Raw genomic sequence first — 15,173 nt, 5'->3', positions numbered from 1 at the left:
TTCTCTATGTGCTACAGGTATAGTTTAGTATTCCATTAACACAGAACAACTCACAGGCAAATAGACAGTTCAACCTTAGGTTATTTCCCCAAAGCCTGAAGATGTTGGTACAATATAAACAGAAATGGGTGAGTTGGTAGAATAGTTAATGGAAACTTAAAAGTAATGGTTCTCTCTCTGGGCCTTTCTGGTGATAGCTGGAATTTTGTGTAGCAAACCTTTTCATTCTCCTTGACTCAAGCTTTCTCATATTTCTGCCTGTGTGAATTATACACGGGAGGACTATGCTAATCCACGGGGATGCATCAATCACTTCTCAGATCTCGTTTATTGTTCTATTATTCTGCTACTACTGAGAAACCCACTGTAATGTTCCATTAGAATATCACACAGAAAAATAGAATGCCTTGTTTTGAAAGCATGAAGGCAACAATTAAAATAATAGCAGGTTTATAAAGAAGCATAAGAAAAAAGTAGGACATTTGTAATGCATTAAGTCTGAGAGAATTTTATGTTGATAATGATGCTTCACCTATCCCCAGATATTCCAAACATTCCCTCTGTACCAAGAAGTGGGTTTTCACATGAAGGTGACTATGATGATGATGACAACCAACAGCAGTTAACATATGTCGAAGACTCATACAGCGTAAAGAGGAAAGGCATGGGTCCTGTTCTCACGGACATGTATATGTAGCCAACAGTTGTAATAGATAGTTTCACTATTATCGGTCCTACTTGAAGCTTTAGGTGAAATGGAGGGGAGGCAGCACTCTACTACAAGGGTCAATGAAGGTTTCCTTGTAGATGTAACATGCAGGAGTTATCTAGACAAAGAAGGCTTGAGAATAAGGAGAGGTCTTCCCAGGCAGTGAGGACTATATACAGGAGTTATGATAAAGCAAGAAGTAGATAGTTTTGAGTCAAAAAGAAAAGTGAAATAAAAATGAATAAATTGGAGAAACTATTGAAGCATCTAGTACCTGCCTGTGAAGAAGAGTCTGGAAATGAGACAGGATCAAACCTATGCACAAACTTGGTGGCCACATAGGCACTGGACCTTATTCCAAAAGTGTGAGGAATCACTGATGAGCATTAAGGGAGAGAGAAATGTGACCGGATGTGACCAGATGTGGGTTCTATGATGACAGTGAATGGTTTGAAAGGGGACAAAGCATGGCTACCGAGACTGGAGAAGTGGATGTGTTTATGAAGCACATCTAAGTTAGTCTGGCTGGTACCACACTTTCTATCCTATGGCCTGGTTGTTTAATACGTGAAGTAATTTTCCATTCTCAGCTACAGAGGCTTTGGATGAATTAAGCCAAAGGGAGAAATCTTGTCAGTGACTAATATTCTCAAAACCTCAAATCGACTGCTTTCTCAGGTTCACATGAAGCCAACATAAGTGCTAGTGAGAAACAGCAGAAGCCAGCAGGGAAAGGAAAAACACCAAAGCCCAGCCTGGATCTTCTGGCTCATAGCTCATAATTCTAGGCACAAATGGTGCACTGAAGCAGTCAAGAGAGAAATGGAGGCCCGGAAAGGCAGAGTTGCCTACAGTCAGTCCATGACCCATGAAGATATTACTGCAGTGAAGTGTGGTGAAACACATGCTCAGAAATGATTCTCTTCACATATAAGGCAAAAGTCTAGAGGCTAATGATCCTGTGGCTCTTTCACATTAAAGACAGGACTCACTTGGAAAGCCTGAGTTGTAAGCTACACTGTGGGCACCATTTTATGAGTAGGAAGACAGAGCTCTCACATCTCTCTAAGTTCAAAGAATTGTTAAAATTAGCAATCTGTACCCTTAAAAATGTTTCTTTAGTAATGTGGAGATTTTGGGTTTTATTTATGGTTATATGTGTACTTATATATGATGCATGTGTATGTGGGCATATGTGTGCCACTATGTGTGTGCACATGCATGGGTGCACGCATGTGTACAGTGTGCACACAAGCACTACAAGCACAAGTAGTGGTCAGAAGGCAGATTTGCTTCTTCTACCTTTACATGGGTTCCAGGAACTTGATTCAAGAATCCAGCTTGAGCAACATGCATTTTATCTGCTGATCCATCTTAGTGGCCAACTATGAGACTTTCTTATTGAGAAACTATGTGAGAGAAAGCATTGCAGAAGGGAAAGATTAATTAAAGTAAATATGGGTCTGATCTACATGGTTTCCAGTTCTGAAGAAAAGCAGATAGTCTAGATGATAATCAAATAATTAGATCACTTAACTTTAGAACCATACCTGGAGTATGTGCTGTGTATGACACATATAAAAAGAGAGTCTATGGGCCCCTCTTATTAATGTAATGAATAGTGCTGTGGACTATGAAAGGAGGTGATAGACTAAACAGCAAGTTACAGAGTGCAGACTGAAGGGAAAGTAGAAGTATGACTAGGTCGGTGGAAGAAGACAAGCTAAAGAATGGGGATCAAATGAACTAACTTAACTAACAGCTACAGAAGCTCTGGATCAATTACGCCAAAGGGAGAAATGTTATTAAATTTACCTTATATGATGTTATCACAGATGTTTAAAGCCTTTGGCTCACCACCTGCTGCACAAGTGGCAAACTTTGTACTGAAGTGAGCTAGGGAATCAGGACATGTATGAGACATGGCATTCCATGGGGATCCCAAGCTAAATGCTTTCAGTAGGCTCTCCGGGGTCAGATCCAGGTACTTGCAGACTCTGTGACTTTGGACAGATGACAAACTTTCTGCCCTTCAGTTCCTTTTTCTGTGAAAGGAGGATAATAGAAATCCTGGATTCAAAGGTTTCCAGGGAGGGTCAATAGAGAAAACACAGCGGCGTGTGAAAACAGCTCAAGCAAACACCTGGACCAAGTATGTTTTGTATGTATAAGACATTACTTTTGCACAGGTAAATGTGTAGATCACTATTATTTTTCTTATATCGCTCTGCATAGGAGAGTGAAATGACATAAGACCAAAGGCTTCACACAGAGAATCTCTATCCAGGCCTCAAGAGATGAGCAGGTGCTACACAGGGGAAAGGCTGATGAGCCTTTGCTCAAGCTGTAGGGCAGCAATTGCTAGTGTGAGGATTGGCCTGGGCTTGCACACTCAGGAGAATATTAAGAAAAGGCTGCCAAGGGGATAGTGTTGCTTCATAACCATAAGGGCCTGGATTTAGATCCCCCAAGCAAAACTCGGGAAGAGTACCATGCATGGGTAATCCCAGTCTGGAATGCAAAGACAGAAGGCTCTGAAGGGCTTGCTGAACATCCAACTAGCCCCAGGAACAATGAGCTGCGCTGTATTAAAAATGAAGTTGGAAAGTGATTAAGGAAGACACTCAGTGTTGAGCCAAGCCTGCATGCACACATGCACAAACATACATGTACATGAACACAGAAAGAAGAAGAGGGTAGGGAGACTACTGAGTTGCTTCTAATGAATGTTTCATCCACATGTTCAGGGGAGCTGAAAGGCAGGATAGTGTGGCAAATAACAACACCAGCCTTAAAACCAGATAGACTTGGGTTCTAACTTGCCCATGTCTGTTCTCTCTCTGGGTGATTTCATACTGATCACTTCCATTCACTGAGCTCCAGTGCACCAGTCATTTAAACAAAAAAGGTATGGCACTCTTGCCCCAAGGCCCCCATGAGCACTAAACAGGAACATGCACTTGTTCAGTGCATGGACTAACTATATTGAACACAAGGATATGCCATACCACCATACTCAATTGCAGAAATAGCATGAAGAGCCAGGTAATCAGAGTTCAAGTTACAGAGTATGATTGTAAGAGTTGCACATGATAGGGGTCAGTAAACCTGAATACACAGATTAAATTTGCGGGAAATGATAGCGTTTAATCAAACACATACATAGGTAGTTTTTGTCAAACACCTTAATTTTTTTTCCATTTCTGTGAGAGCATCTGTTTCATTAAATACATCTCACAAGCATAACATATACATTGTATAACATTCTATAAGGATATGACATATAGATCATTTAACTCTTGTCATTATTTGACTTTTAGTATGAGTTAAAATAAATTGATCTTTGAATATACCAAATGTTTCTAAATCCTGTGAGTTCTTAGTTTGGGAGCTGTAAACAACTTTAAAACCTGATTATTTTCATTCAAAACAGCTCTGTGTTGTCTTCTTTCAATTCAATTGCAAATGCATATCTATGTGAAACACTGCCAAAATTTCAGGAGGTGTATAAAGTCCTTAAGTCCCATCCATAGACTCATCTCCAAGGCTTCAGGTAAATACCAATGATGTAAAATATATCAATGTGAAGCAGGAGACAGAAGGTTAAAGGCCTTCCTGGAACAGGATCCTTGTGGAGAAGGATAATCTCTGAGATGCTGCTGACCAAAGCTTACGTCTACAATATGACCCAATCCCACTTCTTCCATTTGGCATGTTTTAGATTCCATATCAGCATGTCTCTGTACCTTCACTTAGTTAGATGTCATATGCTGTATCCTCATTCTCCTTAGTGACAGATGTCTGGGCGGGGCTATCAGTGGATTGCCCCCTCATTGTAAGGTCTTGCATCCTGGAGGCCTAGGACATTCCAGCTATCACCTCCTCCCTTGTTCCTTTGTAAGGCACTAGTCCCTTTAAGAAAACATAGGGTGTGACTCATCATTGGGTACTGCAATGACTTAAAGGAGAGGGAACAGTTCAAAACAACAAAAAATAAGTTCACCACATTTAACATGATATACAACAAAGATTAGAAACATAAAATTAAAGTATTCATAGCATTGGGCCAGGTATACTATCCTTCCAGAGCACTTTTAGCATGGTCTTTGTACAGTTCTAACCACTGGAGTTTGCAATCACAAAGATATATTTTAATATGCAGTTCTCAATATGATGCTGATTCTACATGTCAATTTGGACAGTGCCTAGAGAATTCTACTAGGGACCCAACAAGATGACTAAAGCAAAGGTGACTGCCACCAACCATGATAAATTCGCTTTCCAAGACCTGGAAAGAGCGATGTGATTCCCACAGGTTGTCCCCTGACCTCCAAATGCGCATCATGGACTGTGTGTCTCCCCACCTCACCCCCTTAGCAAAAATAAAATCACACAAAACAAACAAAAAAACCAACAACAAAACAAGTACATAAGTATAGAAACATTCTTGAAAAAAATAGAAAGACGTTCACTGGGTTCTCAACAGAAAGCAAAACAACTGTTTTCTACATTCAACTTGTCATCCATGTCTCTTTTCTTCTAAGGCTAGAACAATCACTGATGTGCACACAGATACAATAAAGCATATGTTTGGCCGGGCGGAGGTGGCACACGCCTGTAATCCCAGCACTCTGGGAGGCAGAGGCAGGTGGATTTCTGAGTTTGAGACCAGCCTGGTCTACAGAGTGAGTTCCAGGACAGCCAGGGCTATACAGAGAAACCCTGCCTCGAAAAAAACAAATACAAGAAAAAAAGAAAAAGAAAAAAAGAAAAGAAAAAAGCATATGTTTGTGTGTCTGCACTCCTTGTGTGAATGTTAGTGTCTCCGGGTGTTTGGAATATGCTCAGTTATTTAATTGTGAATCATAATGGGAAATTCAAAGATTTTAAATGAGCGCTGGATATTAGAGCCATTTCTTCTTCTCTCTGGTAGCTTCATCATCCTTCTCAAGGCTTTCGTTTTGGAACTGTCCGGGAAAGCAGTGCTGAAGACTATGTGCGGCAGAGCTTCCCAGAGATGCACGAATACATGAGAAGGTACAACGTACCAGCCACCCCTGATGGAGTGCAGTACCTGAAGTGAGTGGCAGCCTTTTGGATCCTACAAGTGCCCATGAAAAAGAAGTCGTTTGGGCTTTGCTTCTTTTTTTTTTTCAATAGAATGGACAAAAATTCCTATTGTTAACATTCACGAATAACACATACAGGGTCTATGCAAGTATCTTAGTCAGTAAAATGCTTGTACAAGCTTGAGAAGCTGGGTTTGGATCCCTGGCATCTGGGTAAGACTCATGGAGCATAAACCCACACTTTCAGTGCTTTGCAGGTAGAGACAAGAGGATCCCTGACTCTTGTTGGCCAGCCAGTCTAACCAACTCAACAAACTTCAGATTCAGTGAGAGACTTTATCTCAAAAAAAATGGTAGAGCATGATTGAGGAAGACAGCAGCTGTCAACTTCTTCTAGCAAAGAGAGAGAGAAAGAGAGAGAGAGAGACAGAGACAGAGACAGAGAGACAGAGAGCGGGGGAGAGACAAACAGACAGACAGACAGGTGGCATGGAGAGGGAAGGAGAAGGAGAGGAAGATGGAAAGGGGATACATAAACACATACACATGAAGAAATAACTCATATCATATTAGATCCAAAAGACAATATAGAATAGTGTGCATAAAATTAAATGACGTAAATAGTTAACTACGGAGTCTACAGTTTGAAATGCCTTTGGTCAAAGAGCCAGTAGGGCCATTAGTGGAGTAGATGGCAAGGGAAGAAATGTTGGCTTAAACAAAATGCTGAGATGATTCAACACAGAGGAAATGTGGCCAAAGGATAAAGTGTCCCAAAGCAACCCTTCCCTTCAAAGTGAATCCCTAATCCTGTGGAATGCCTCATTTTGCCACAAGGAAATGGAAATTTATCTCAGAGATTTGCCGTAGGAAAGAAATAAGATAGAAGGCAGTGACTCCTGTGCCTGCGTCCCTCTCATCAGAATTTATGAGAGGCAATCAAAGCCAATCATGTTGCCATGACAGATTATCAGAGCTTGAAATTCAGTGGAATCAAATGCCAAGCAACGCAGTGATGAGTCTGCTCGAATGAATGGCTCTAAATGTCTGCAAGAGGAGGACCTGTCCTCTGCTCTCCTACCTGATGGCATCAGAACAACAATTTGTATTCAACCTGCTAAGCCACGTCTTAGTTCAACATCAGGAAAACAGTTTTTCTATCTTAACCTATTGGAATTTTCTCAGTGAGCATGAAGCCACCTTAACTCCTTTTTCAAGAAGGAAAGGAAGAAAGGATTTTTATAGGACATAAGGGCTTCATGTTCCCTGAGAGATATAGAAATATCTTTTTCAACCATTTCATGGGTTTTTAACTAGAGCTCAGGGAGGCAGGAAGCGGTATGCCCATAGCTTTCACAGAATTATTTATGAAGTTTAAATACTACAAAACAACACTCAAGTTGGCAAAAACATCAAAACATTAGAGCCCTTCCATGACACACTTTAGAGCTCCACTGCCTCCCAGACTCTCTTCATTTCTCTCCCCCAGACAATTGCACAGCTGTGAGATTGAAGATGGGCTACCAGGCAGACAGCAAGGGCTCTCAGTTATCTGGCAGTAGTTGACAAGCAGGGCGGCAGCATGGCAGGACAAGGTGGAACTTTTTGTAGTCGTTAATATATAGTCTTAAATGAATGCTCTCGAAGATATGTTTCTACAATAGGATAAACTGGAGATCTGTCAAACTAGAACTACTTATGGCTAGATCATATCGGTCCACTTCTATCCAATTCATAGGCCATTGCCATGTTGCTATGGAGCCCTTTCAAGGTGCATTTTGTTGCTGTGGCAGTGAAATTTTGATTAAGGATACATCTTCAGACTAGAGTTTGATTTTATTACCCAGATTCCATTAAGGTGTCTCATCAACAAGCCCTAGGAAATAATTCACGCTCTTCGGCCCTTTTAGGAACTTTCTCTTGCTTGGGATCTGTGAAGCATTTTCATTTTAGTTGATGTTAAACATATCAAAATTAAGTTATTGTAACTTAAGTACGATATTCCTGGAAACAGAGATGCATTCTGAATTATGTGACTCACTTCCTGGAAGAATGGGAAAACAATTTAGTGGCAACTGATGCCAAAGAGAGAACCATTTATTATGTCTATGTGTGTCCTAGGCACTGTTAGTAATTTCTTGCCTGGTGGTGAATCTTACCTGTGTCTATGATTATCCTTCTCTTTAAAATTGTTGATGAGCCCTAACAATATTCTCCTCTGAGATTACAGGTAGCCTCTCTGAGTTAGGTCTGCATAGCCTTACTCTGGTTTTTACAAGGAGAATGACTAAGGCTACACTAAATTGAGAGGTGCTATCTTGCAACACTGTTTAGAAAATTCTAATGGCAGAAAAGAAGTAAAGAGAGTTAAGAAGGAGGTTGGTAGATACACCCACAGGAAAGAACTTGTGCAGTCTAAAAAGAATGCCTATTTCCCTGGTATCTACTCTCCAAGTCAACAATATGCCAGCAAGTGTCAGCAGCTGAAAAATTTGTACTGGCCTTGGTATCCAAGTTTCCGTCCCCTAAACAAAGCCAACTGTCAGGCTACAGCTTTCTGACAAGTAATGAACCAGTTCAATCACTTTCTCTTTTCTTCCCTTGGTTTTAAATATAGGAATGATCCAGAGAAACTAGACGCCTTCATCATGGACAAAGCCCTTCTGGATTATGAAGTGTCAATAGATGCTGACTGCAAGCTTCTGACAGTAGGAAAGCCATTTGCCATCGAAGGTATCTATCATTCTTAGTTCACTTTTTCCCAGATGCACTGTTTGCTAAGCTAGCAAGTCACAGGTGCCAGAGGCAGAAAGTGATTCATCTTCTCTTGTTTTCATTTTCAACTCATAAGCATTCAGCTACTAAGTTTGTTGACATCAGAGATTTATTTTTCACCAACTCAACAAAAGTTCTTGTGAAATTGTTAGGGTAAACAAATAGTAGTTTCCTAAATGATGATGTTCCAGTATCAGGGAGTGATGGTCATAAGAATTCCAATACTATTTAATGTGAATTTGTATTTGTGTTTTGTTTGGTTTTGTTTTGTTTTCTGTGGTAAGGACCAAACCTTGGGCTTTGTAGTTACTAAGCAACTGCTTGTACCATTGATCTGTCTCAGCCTCTATTTAATGAGTGTTTTTGAAGAGTTAAATACCATAATGAATCTAGTTGATCAAAAAAAAAACTAAAAATATGATAAGACCCTATATATCATATGAATACACAAAACAAAGTTGACCATGTGTGGACTTACATTGCCTGCTTTATGGTAAATTTCATAGATATCTGGAAATAGCTTTCTCTTTTCAGTTTTTAATGAGCCCTATCCAGATTTTCCTGAGTTTGGTCTTGAAGCAATCCTATTGAGTTGGCAAGCCTTATTTCTAGAAATCTATACTTGCCATGATAATACAATTCTGTGAGAAGATGTTGATGAAGTCTAGTCTGCTCAGTTTATACACAAAAAGGCCAAGAACTTATATCATATTTTCATAACTATACAATTAGATGACAATATTGGAATTGAGATTCAAACCTATTATTTTACAAAGAATATTATCTTCCAATCTGGAAATAAATGAAAAAACACCAAATTCTGATATTTGGTACCCTTTGGGACCTTAAAAAAAATGTTATTTGAGATCCAGGATTGCTTTTTCTTCCTGCTGGCAACAAGCTTTGCTTCTAACTAGATCAACCCATCAATCAAACTTCAGGACTAAAGATGCATTGTTTTGTCAATATTTCCTTTCATTCTGAACAACAGCTGGCATGTGGACTACAGAGATTGAACCAGCAAATTCCATACCTCCCAACTCCAGCTTCCCCAGCCTGACAGAACATGCTGGCACTCAAGACAGCCATGTATACTTGTCACAACATATTTTGGTTTAAAACAATCTCATGGAGTTCCTAAGTTCTGCTTTCAGAAATCTGCATGGGTTGTGGGTTGTATATGTGCCTATGTTAGCTAGGATATAAAACCATTCTAATTTCAATCTCACAACTGTAGTTGTCTGTAGGTCTCTGTCTTAAATATACAAGGGGATTTTTTTTTCTGTATTCATGTTTCTTAATGAATGGGAATCAAACATCTGCTATCATTTCTTTGAGACTTTCATAGAAGCTATAAGTTTCCTCTACAGGCAAGATGACAGTGATAAAACTCAGGATGTCAGGATAAGAGATAGTCGGTAGTAGCATTTTCTGTTAAGACTAGAATACAATTTTACATATATATTTCTGTGTGGGAATGTAGTGGGCAGTAGAAAGCTCAGTAGACTGTTTTAATGGAAAAAATGGAAAATTCCATTTTATGTAGCATCTGAAGATACAGAGAGATGTTACATTTTATTTATGTCCTTGATGTGTGGGGTAAATGAGGCTCCTTCTCCCATTAGTAGTTGCTAACAACAAATCATTTGTGGAGGGAATAAGAATGAGGGGCACTATCTTCCACCTTTGTCTCCAGGGAGCAACCCTATTTTGTCAAAAAGTCGTGGTAAGATGGCTTGTTTGCCTCTGCTGGACCTCAGTGCCAGATGCCACACAATTAACTCCCCACTGGTTTCCTGTTTACACTTCCATCTGTGCTCCTGAGACTAAGTGTCTTGTAGTTCCTATCATTCTAGATACTTCTTTGTTCTCAAGGAGGATAAACACAAAAATGACATACTCAAGCTTGAAGAAATCAAAGACTTGAGAAGAGAGAGCATTATCATCACTATTGGTTGCCTCTCTGAATGAATGGAATATATGATGGTCAGTACTGACTATCCACTTAACAGGATCTGGAATCCCCCTGGAAAATAAGCTTCTGGGCATACTTGTGGGGGGTACCTAGATTGGAATCATTGAAGGAAGGACCCATCCTGAATGTGAGCTGCACCATTCCTTGGTCTGGAGTCCTAGACTGCTTTAAGTTCCTGCCCCCATGACTTCCCACCATGATGGACTGTACCCTTAAACTATGAGCCAAAATAAACCCTAAGTCGCTTTCTTGTCTGGAATTTTGCCACACAGGAAATATAACAATAGGAAAATGCAAATGAGAAAATATAATAAATATTGACACCCCCCCCAAAACAAGTTCACACTCTAAACACAAAATATTGTCAATCAGTTCTCCATCACTGTGACTGGTTACTTGAAGTGATTTGGGGCCCCACAGTTCCAAGAGTTTAACCTAAAGTTGCTTGGCTGTTGCTTCTGGGCCTGTGCTAAGGCAGAACATATTGCAAAGAAAACATGGTAGAATGAGCCCACTCACTTCCTGATGACCATGAAGCAAAAATTAAGAGAGGAAAGGGCAGAGCAGAGCCTTCATGCTCCAATCAACTCCCAATGGCCAATCCCTCAACACAAGAGCTCTTCCAGGAACAGCTTAAATTCAAACTATAGCACAAGACTTTTAAGTACTACAAAAGGCACTATTTATAAGATATACACGGAGCAGAGAAATGGCTATTAAAGAAAGTAAATGAGATGTGAGTATAGTTCAATGACAACTGCCTGTTTACCACGCATAAAGCCTCAACTTTAATCCCAAGCATTGCAAGAAAGTAAAACAGACCTAATGATTTTTTAATGCTGACTTCTTGTTCTTGATTTGTTTGTTTATTTGGTTGGTTGGTTGGTTGCTTGGTTGGTTTTGGTTTGGGGTTTTGTTTGTTTGTTTGTTTGTTTGTTTGTTTGTTTTGAGGGGGTTGTTGGTTGATTGGGTTTTTGTTTGTTGGTTGTTTTTTGTTATTTTGGGGTTTTTTGTTGGTTTGGGGTTTTTTGGTTTTTGGTTTTTGTTTGAGATTCGAGTCTTATATAGGATAGGCTAGCCTCAGGCCACACATGTAGGTAGCAGACAATCTTGAACTCTTGCTCATCCTTCTTTATGCCCTCAGTGTTGGGAATGCAGGCAGCATCATGCCTGGCTTTTGAAATCTGATTTTTTCCAATGTTCATCTCAAGAATTTCCATATATTCCCTTCAGTTTTTCATGAAAACTTTTGAAAAATATAGATTTTGAATTTATAAATGCATGACTAGTAGACTAGACTACATACATATAAAAAAATCATCAAGGCAAATTTTTGGCTTATTACCCATTTGGCACATAAGATTGCAGGTGCCCATCCATGGGATCTGGAGCAATGCTAACATGCACTAACTGTGTAATAAATGATGTATTTCTCATTATGTAACTTATCAGTTCAAAATCAAATAAGTACCTAGTTCACTAATGTTCACTAACTCAAATGCACATACTTTCCCATGAATAAATAATTTCAGGAACTTAGGACAAAAAAGAGTCTACGGATTCCATTATGCTGAATATACACTGGATCAACATAATACTGAGCACACACTGAGTAATCTGACCACTGCTCTCTTCTAGACTCTCAAATATAGAGGATGCAGCCACCCCAAATTCATATGAAATCTGATCCTTACTGAAATGGTAGTGGGGAACTGATTTGATAGTGATTAAATCTATCATGAGGATTCTAAAGAGATAGCATTAGTACCCCTATCAGGCCCATGGAAGCTCTTGAAGACACAGCTACTTTAAGATACAACTAGAAGCCATCTATGAATCAGAAAGGAGGTCTTCACAAAACACTGAATTTGCCCATGGCTGTTCTTGAATTTCTAAGAATCAATACTATGAGAAGTAAGTATCTTTTATTGCTTGTAAGCTACCCTGAAATTTGAACTTTGTTACAGTAGCCCAGAAAGGGAAGATAATTACTAAACCCTCCACCCAACCTCAGCTTTCTGCTCTTGATTAGCTTTTAAAGTAAAAGTAAGGCCTATTAGAGAGAGGGTGCCTCTACCTCCTTGCATTTAAAGTCCTTTCAATGATTTATTTTTTATTTCCTTTACATCCCAATCACAGCCCCTCTCCTTCCGCTCTTCCAAATCCCACCCTCAAATGTTCCTTTCCCATTACACCCTCCCATTCTCTTCAGAGGCAGGAAAACCCACCCATGGGGTAACAACCTTCCCTGGCACATCAAGTTGCAGCAGGAGTAAGCACATCCTCTCCCATTGAGGCCAGACAAGGCAGCACAGGAAGGGGAAGGGGATTCAAAGGCAGGCAACAGAGCTGGAGACAGCCCCCTCTCCAACAGACTCTGAGTCATTAAGAAAAGTGAGGTGATCATGAAGTTGGGAAAGAAATGAGTTGGATAAGCCCAAGGGTCTTGGAAAGGGGAAGAGCAGAGGATATTATCAAGATATATTGTATACATATATAAAATATTCAAAGAATAAATGACAATATGATTTTTAAAACATATCAGTTCAAGGGGTATACAGAAAGTGTTTGGTCAAATTAAATACTATGCATCAGAGGCACAAAGACATATTATGTTCTTGAGAATAAAAAGGAATGTGTTAAGATAAATGAACACATGCCCAAAATTTATGCATTGGAGTTAGCAGACAATAAAGGTCAAGCAGAGAAAAAGAGTAATGTAACTGCACAATAATGATCTGTAACCTTTCAGCAAAGGCCTTTGACTGTTTCTGAGCTGTTCTTTTACTGGCTTTCCAATAATTATTTAATGCAGTGCTTAGAGCACTAACTCTGGAGTCTGGCCCTTGGATTGAAATAGAATTGTTGTCACTCACTGGAAAACATCTTAATCTGTTCTTCCATCTCCTCATCTGCATAATGAAAATATGAAATGAGCACCTAGAATAAAGTTGCTATCAAAGTTAGGTAAAATAGTGCATATAAAGCATGTGGAAGCATCCGCAGTACAGAGATTGACTGGACAAGTTAATAATAATGAGGATATTAAGTTGAGAATCATACATGACAAAAACCTTCCCAAGATATCCTTCATGAATCTCAGCTCCTCCAATATACTTCTCTTCCCAACTTGATGTGCTTTAGGGACGGGAACCCCATTTTTCAAATTGAAACAATGACAATATGCTCCGAACCATTGTCTCAGAGTAAATAAGACAGACACAAAATAGAAGGACTCTTTGTTCCTGGGGCTTTAAAAAAACACTATTTTTTTTAGTTCTTTTCAAAATATCTATTTTCCAGCCACATTTTGGGAAGACTCTTTTTAGCTATGAACTTTCTAACTTCACATTTGCTAGTCAAAGTGTATCTCCACTACTCTCAGCTGAGCGAAGCTGACTTATCCACGGAGAAAAGATCGGGATTCTATTTGGGAAATTGCTCTCTTGGGCTATTAAGCTGTATCCAATTTCCAGGGTGCCTGGTGCTTTCATCTTTAGGGTTGAAGGAGTCCATCTTGCCTCATTCATCAACCACAAACAGTCCGACCTGTCAGTACTGCAAAGTCGCAGCTCTAATGATAATATAGGCAATTCTGACTAAGTTGAGTCAGCAATTTAAAAATAAGTTCTTTGACAGTGAACACGATCAACTTTGAAAAGCAACTAATAAAACAAAAGAATAGAAATGAAACCTTCAAGATTTACCATTTTATGTTTCTGAATAAAATGGACTTTTATGTCTGCAATAAATTCCTCTCTCTCACAGACACATAATGTTTTTCTATTCTTTCCTTGTCTTAATTAGTTAATAATTATTATTAATGTGAGAAATCATTGAAACATCAATGTCCAATATATGTATTAAAATAAAAAGTTAAAAGAATGTCAATTTATTTTTAGCTTCCATTGCAAATTAATCCAGGCATGATGGAGTAGAATGATTTAATATTCATTATATCCTGGGTAGCCATTTGTTATAAACGTCTTTGTAGCTTCAACATAGCCTTTCCTTGGTATCTCTGCTTTTGTTACAGTGCCCAAATTATATTCTTAGAATATGTAGGCTTAATCATGGGTTGTAATTTCACATTTTTCACACTTTCTTATGCATTTTCGTCTCCTCTACTTAGAACAAAACAAAAATGGCCCTATCAAAAACCCATCTAGGTTGTTTCTGTGTTGTTTTGTTCAGTGGCAAATTCTCTTTCCTCTAAACTCCCAGCAAGTGTGCTCTGCTCTCCTCATTGTGTTTTGGTTGATGTACATTACCTGTATTGGGTGTATGCCTCATCTATCATTTTTTCCAAGAAAACTCATATAACCTTCCACCATGCTGCACAGCTGCTGGGTATCATCTTAGCCTCCCATGCATAGTCTGTGCATCTAACCTAACACAGACACCCCACAACACTATACACATATTTGTGGGATGTATGAGCAGATAGACATGTGCAAAGTCAGTATTTTCCAAATAAAAAATGAAAACTATCCTGCCATTTATTATACTGATATCTGTTGAAATTATTAGTTTCAAGGAGATCTTTATGAGAAATGCTGTAATTTTAGAGGGACCCTTCCTAGTTAGTTTTTTGGCATACAGTAGGGCTACTGCTATATTCTTGACAGAACTTATTGCTAAGTTT

General features: G+C 39.2%; 1 protein-coding gene across 1 annotated transcript in view; it reads left to right on the top strand.

Annotated features, from left to right (window-relative positions):
* Positions 1-15,173, top strand: part of Grin3a (glutamate ionotropic receptor NMDA type subunit 3A) — a 188,516-nt gene that overhangs the window by 129,277 nt on the left and 44,066 nt on the right. Inside the window, exons 4-5 of the mRNA XM_052175785.1 lie at positions 5,643-5,788; positions 8,396-8,511. Coding sequence (XP_052031745.1) covers positions 5,643-5,788; positions 8,396-8,511 — 262 coding nt within the window. The remainder of the gene's footprint in view (positions 1-5,642; positions 5,789-8,395; positions 8,512-15,173) is intronic.

The sequence above is a fragment of the Apodemus sylvaticus genome, chromosome 3 (assembly GCF_947179515.1).
Source record: "Apodemus sylvaticus chromosome 3, mApoSyl1.1, whole genome shotgun sequence".
Classification (NCBI taxonomy): domain Eukaryota; kingdom Metazoa; phylum Chordata; class Mammalia; order Rodentia; family Muridae; genus Apodemus; species Apodemus sylvaticus.
This window is presented reverse-complemented; position numbering and strand designations above follow the sequence as displayed.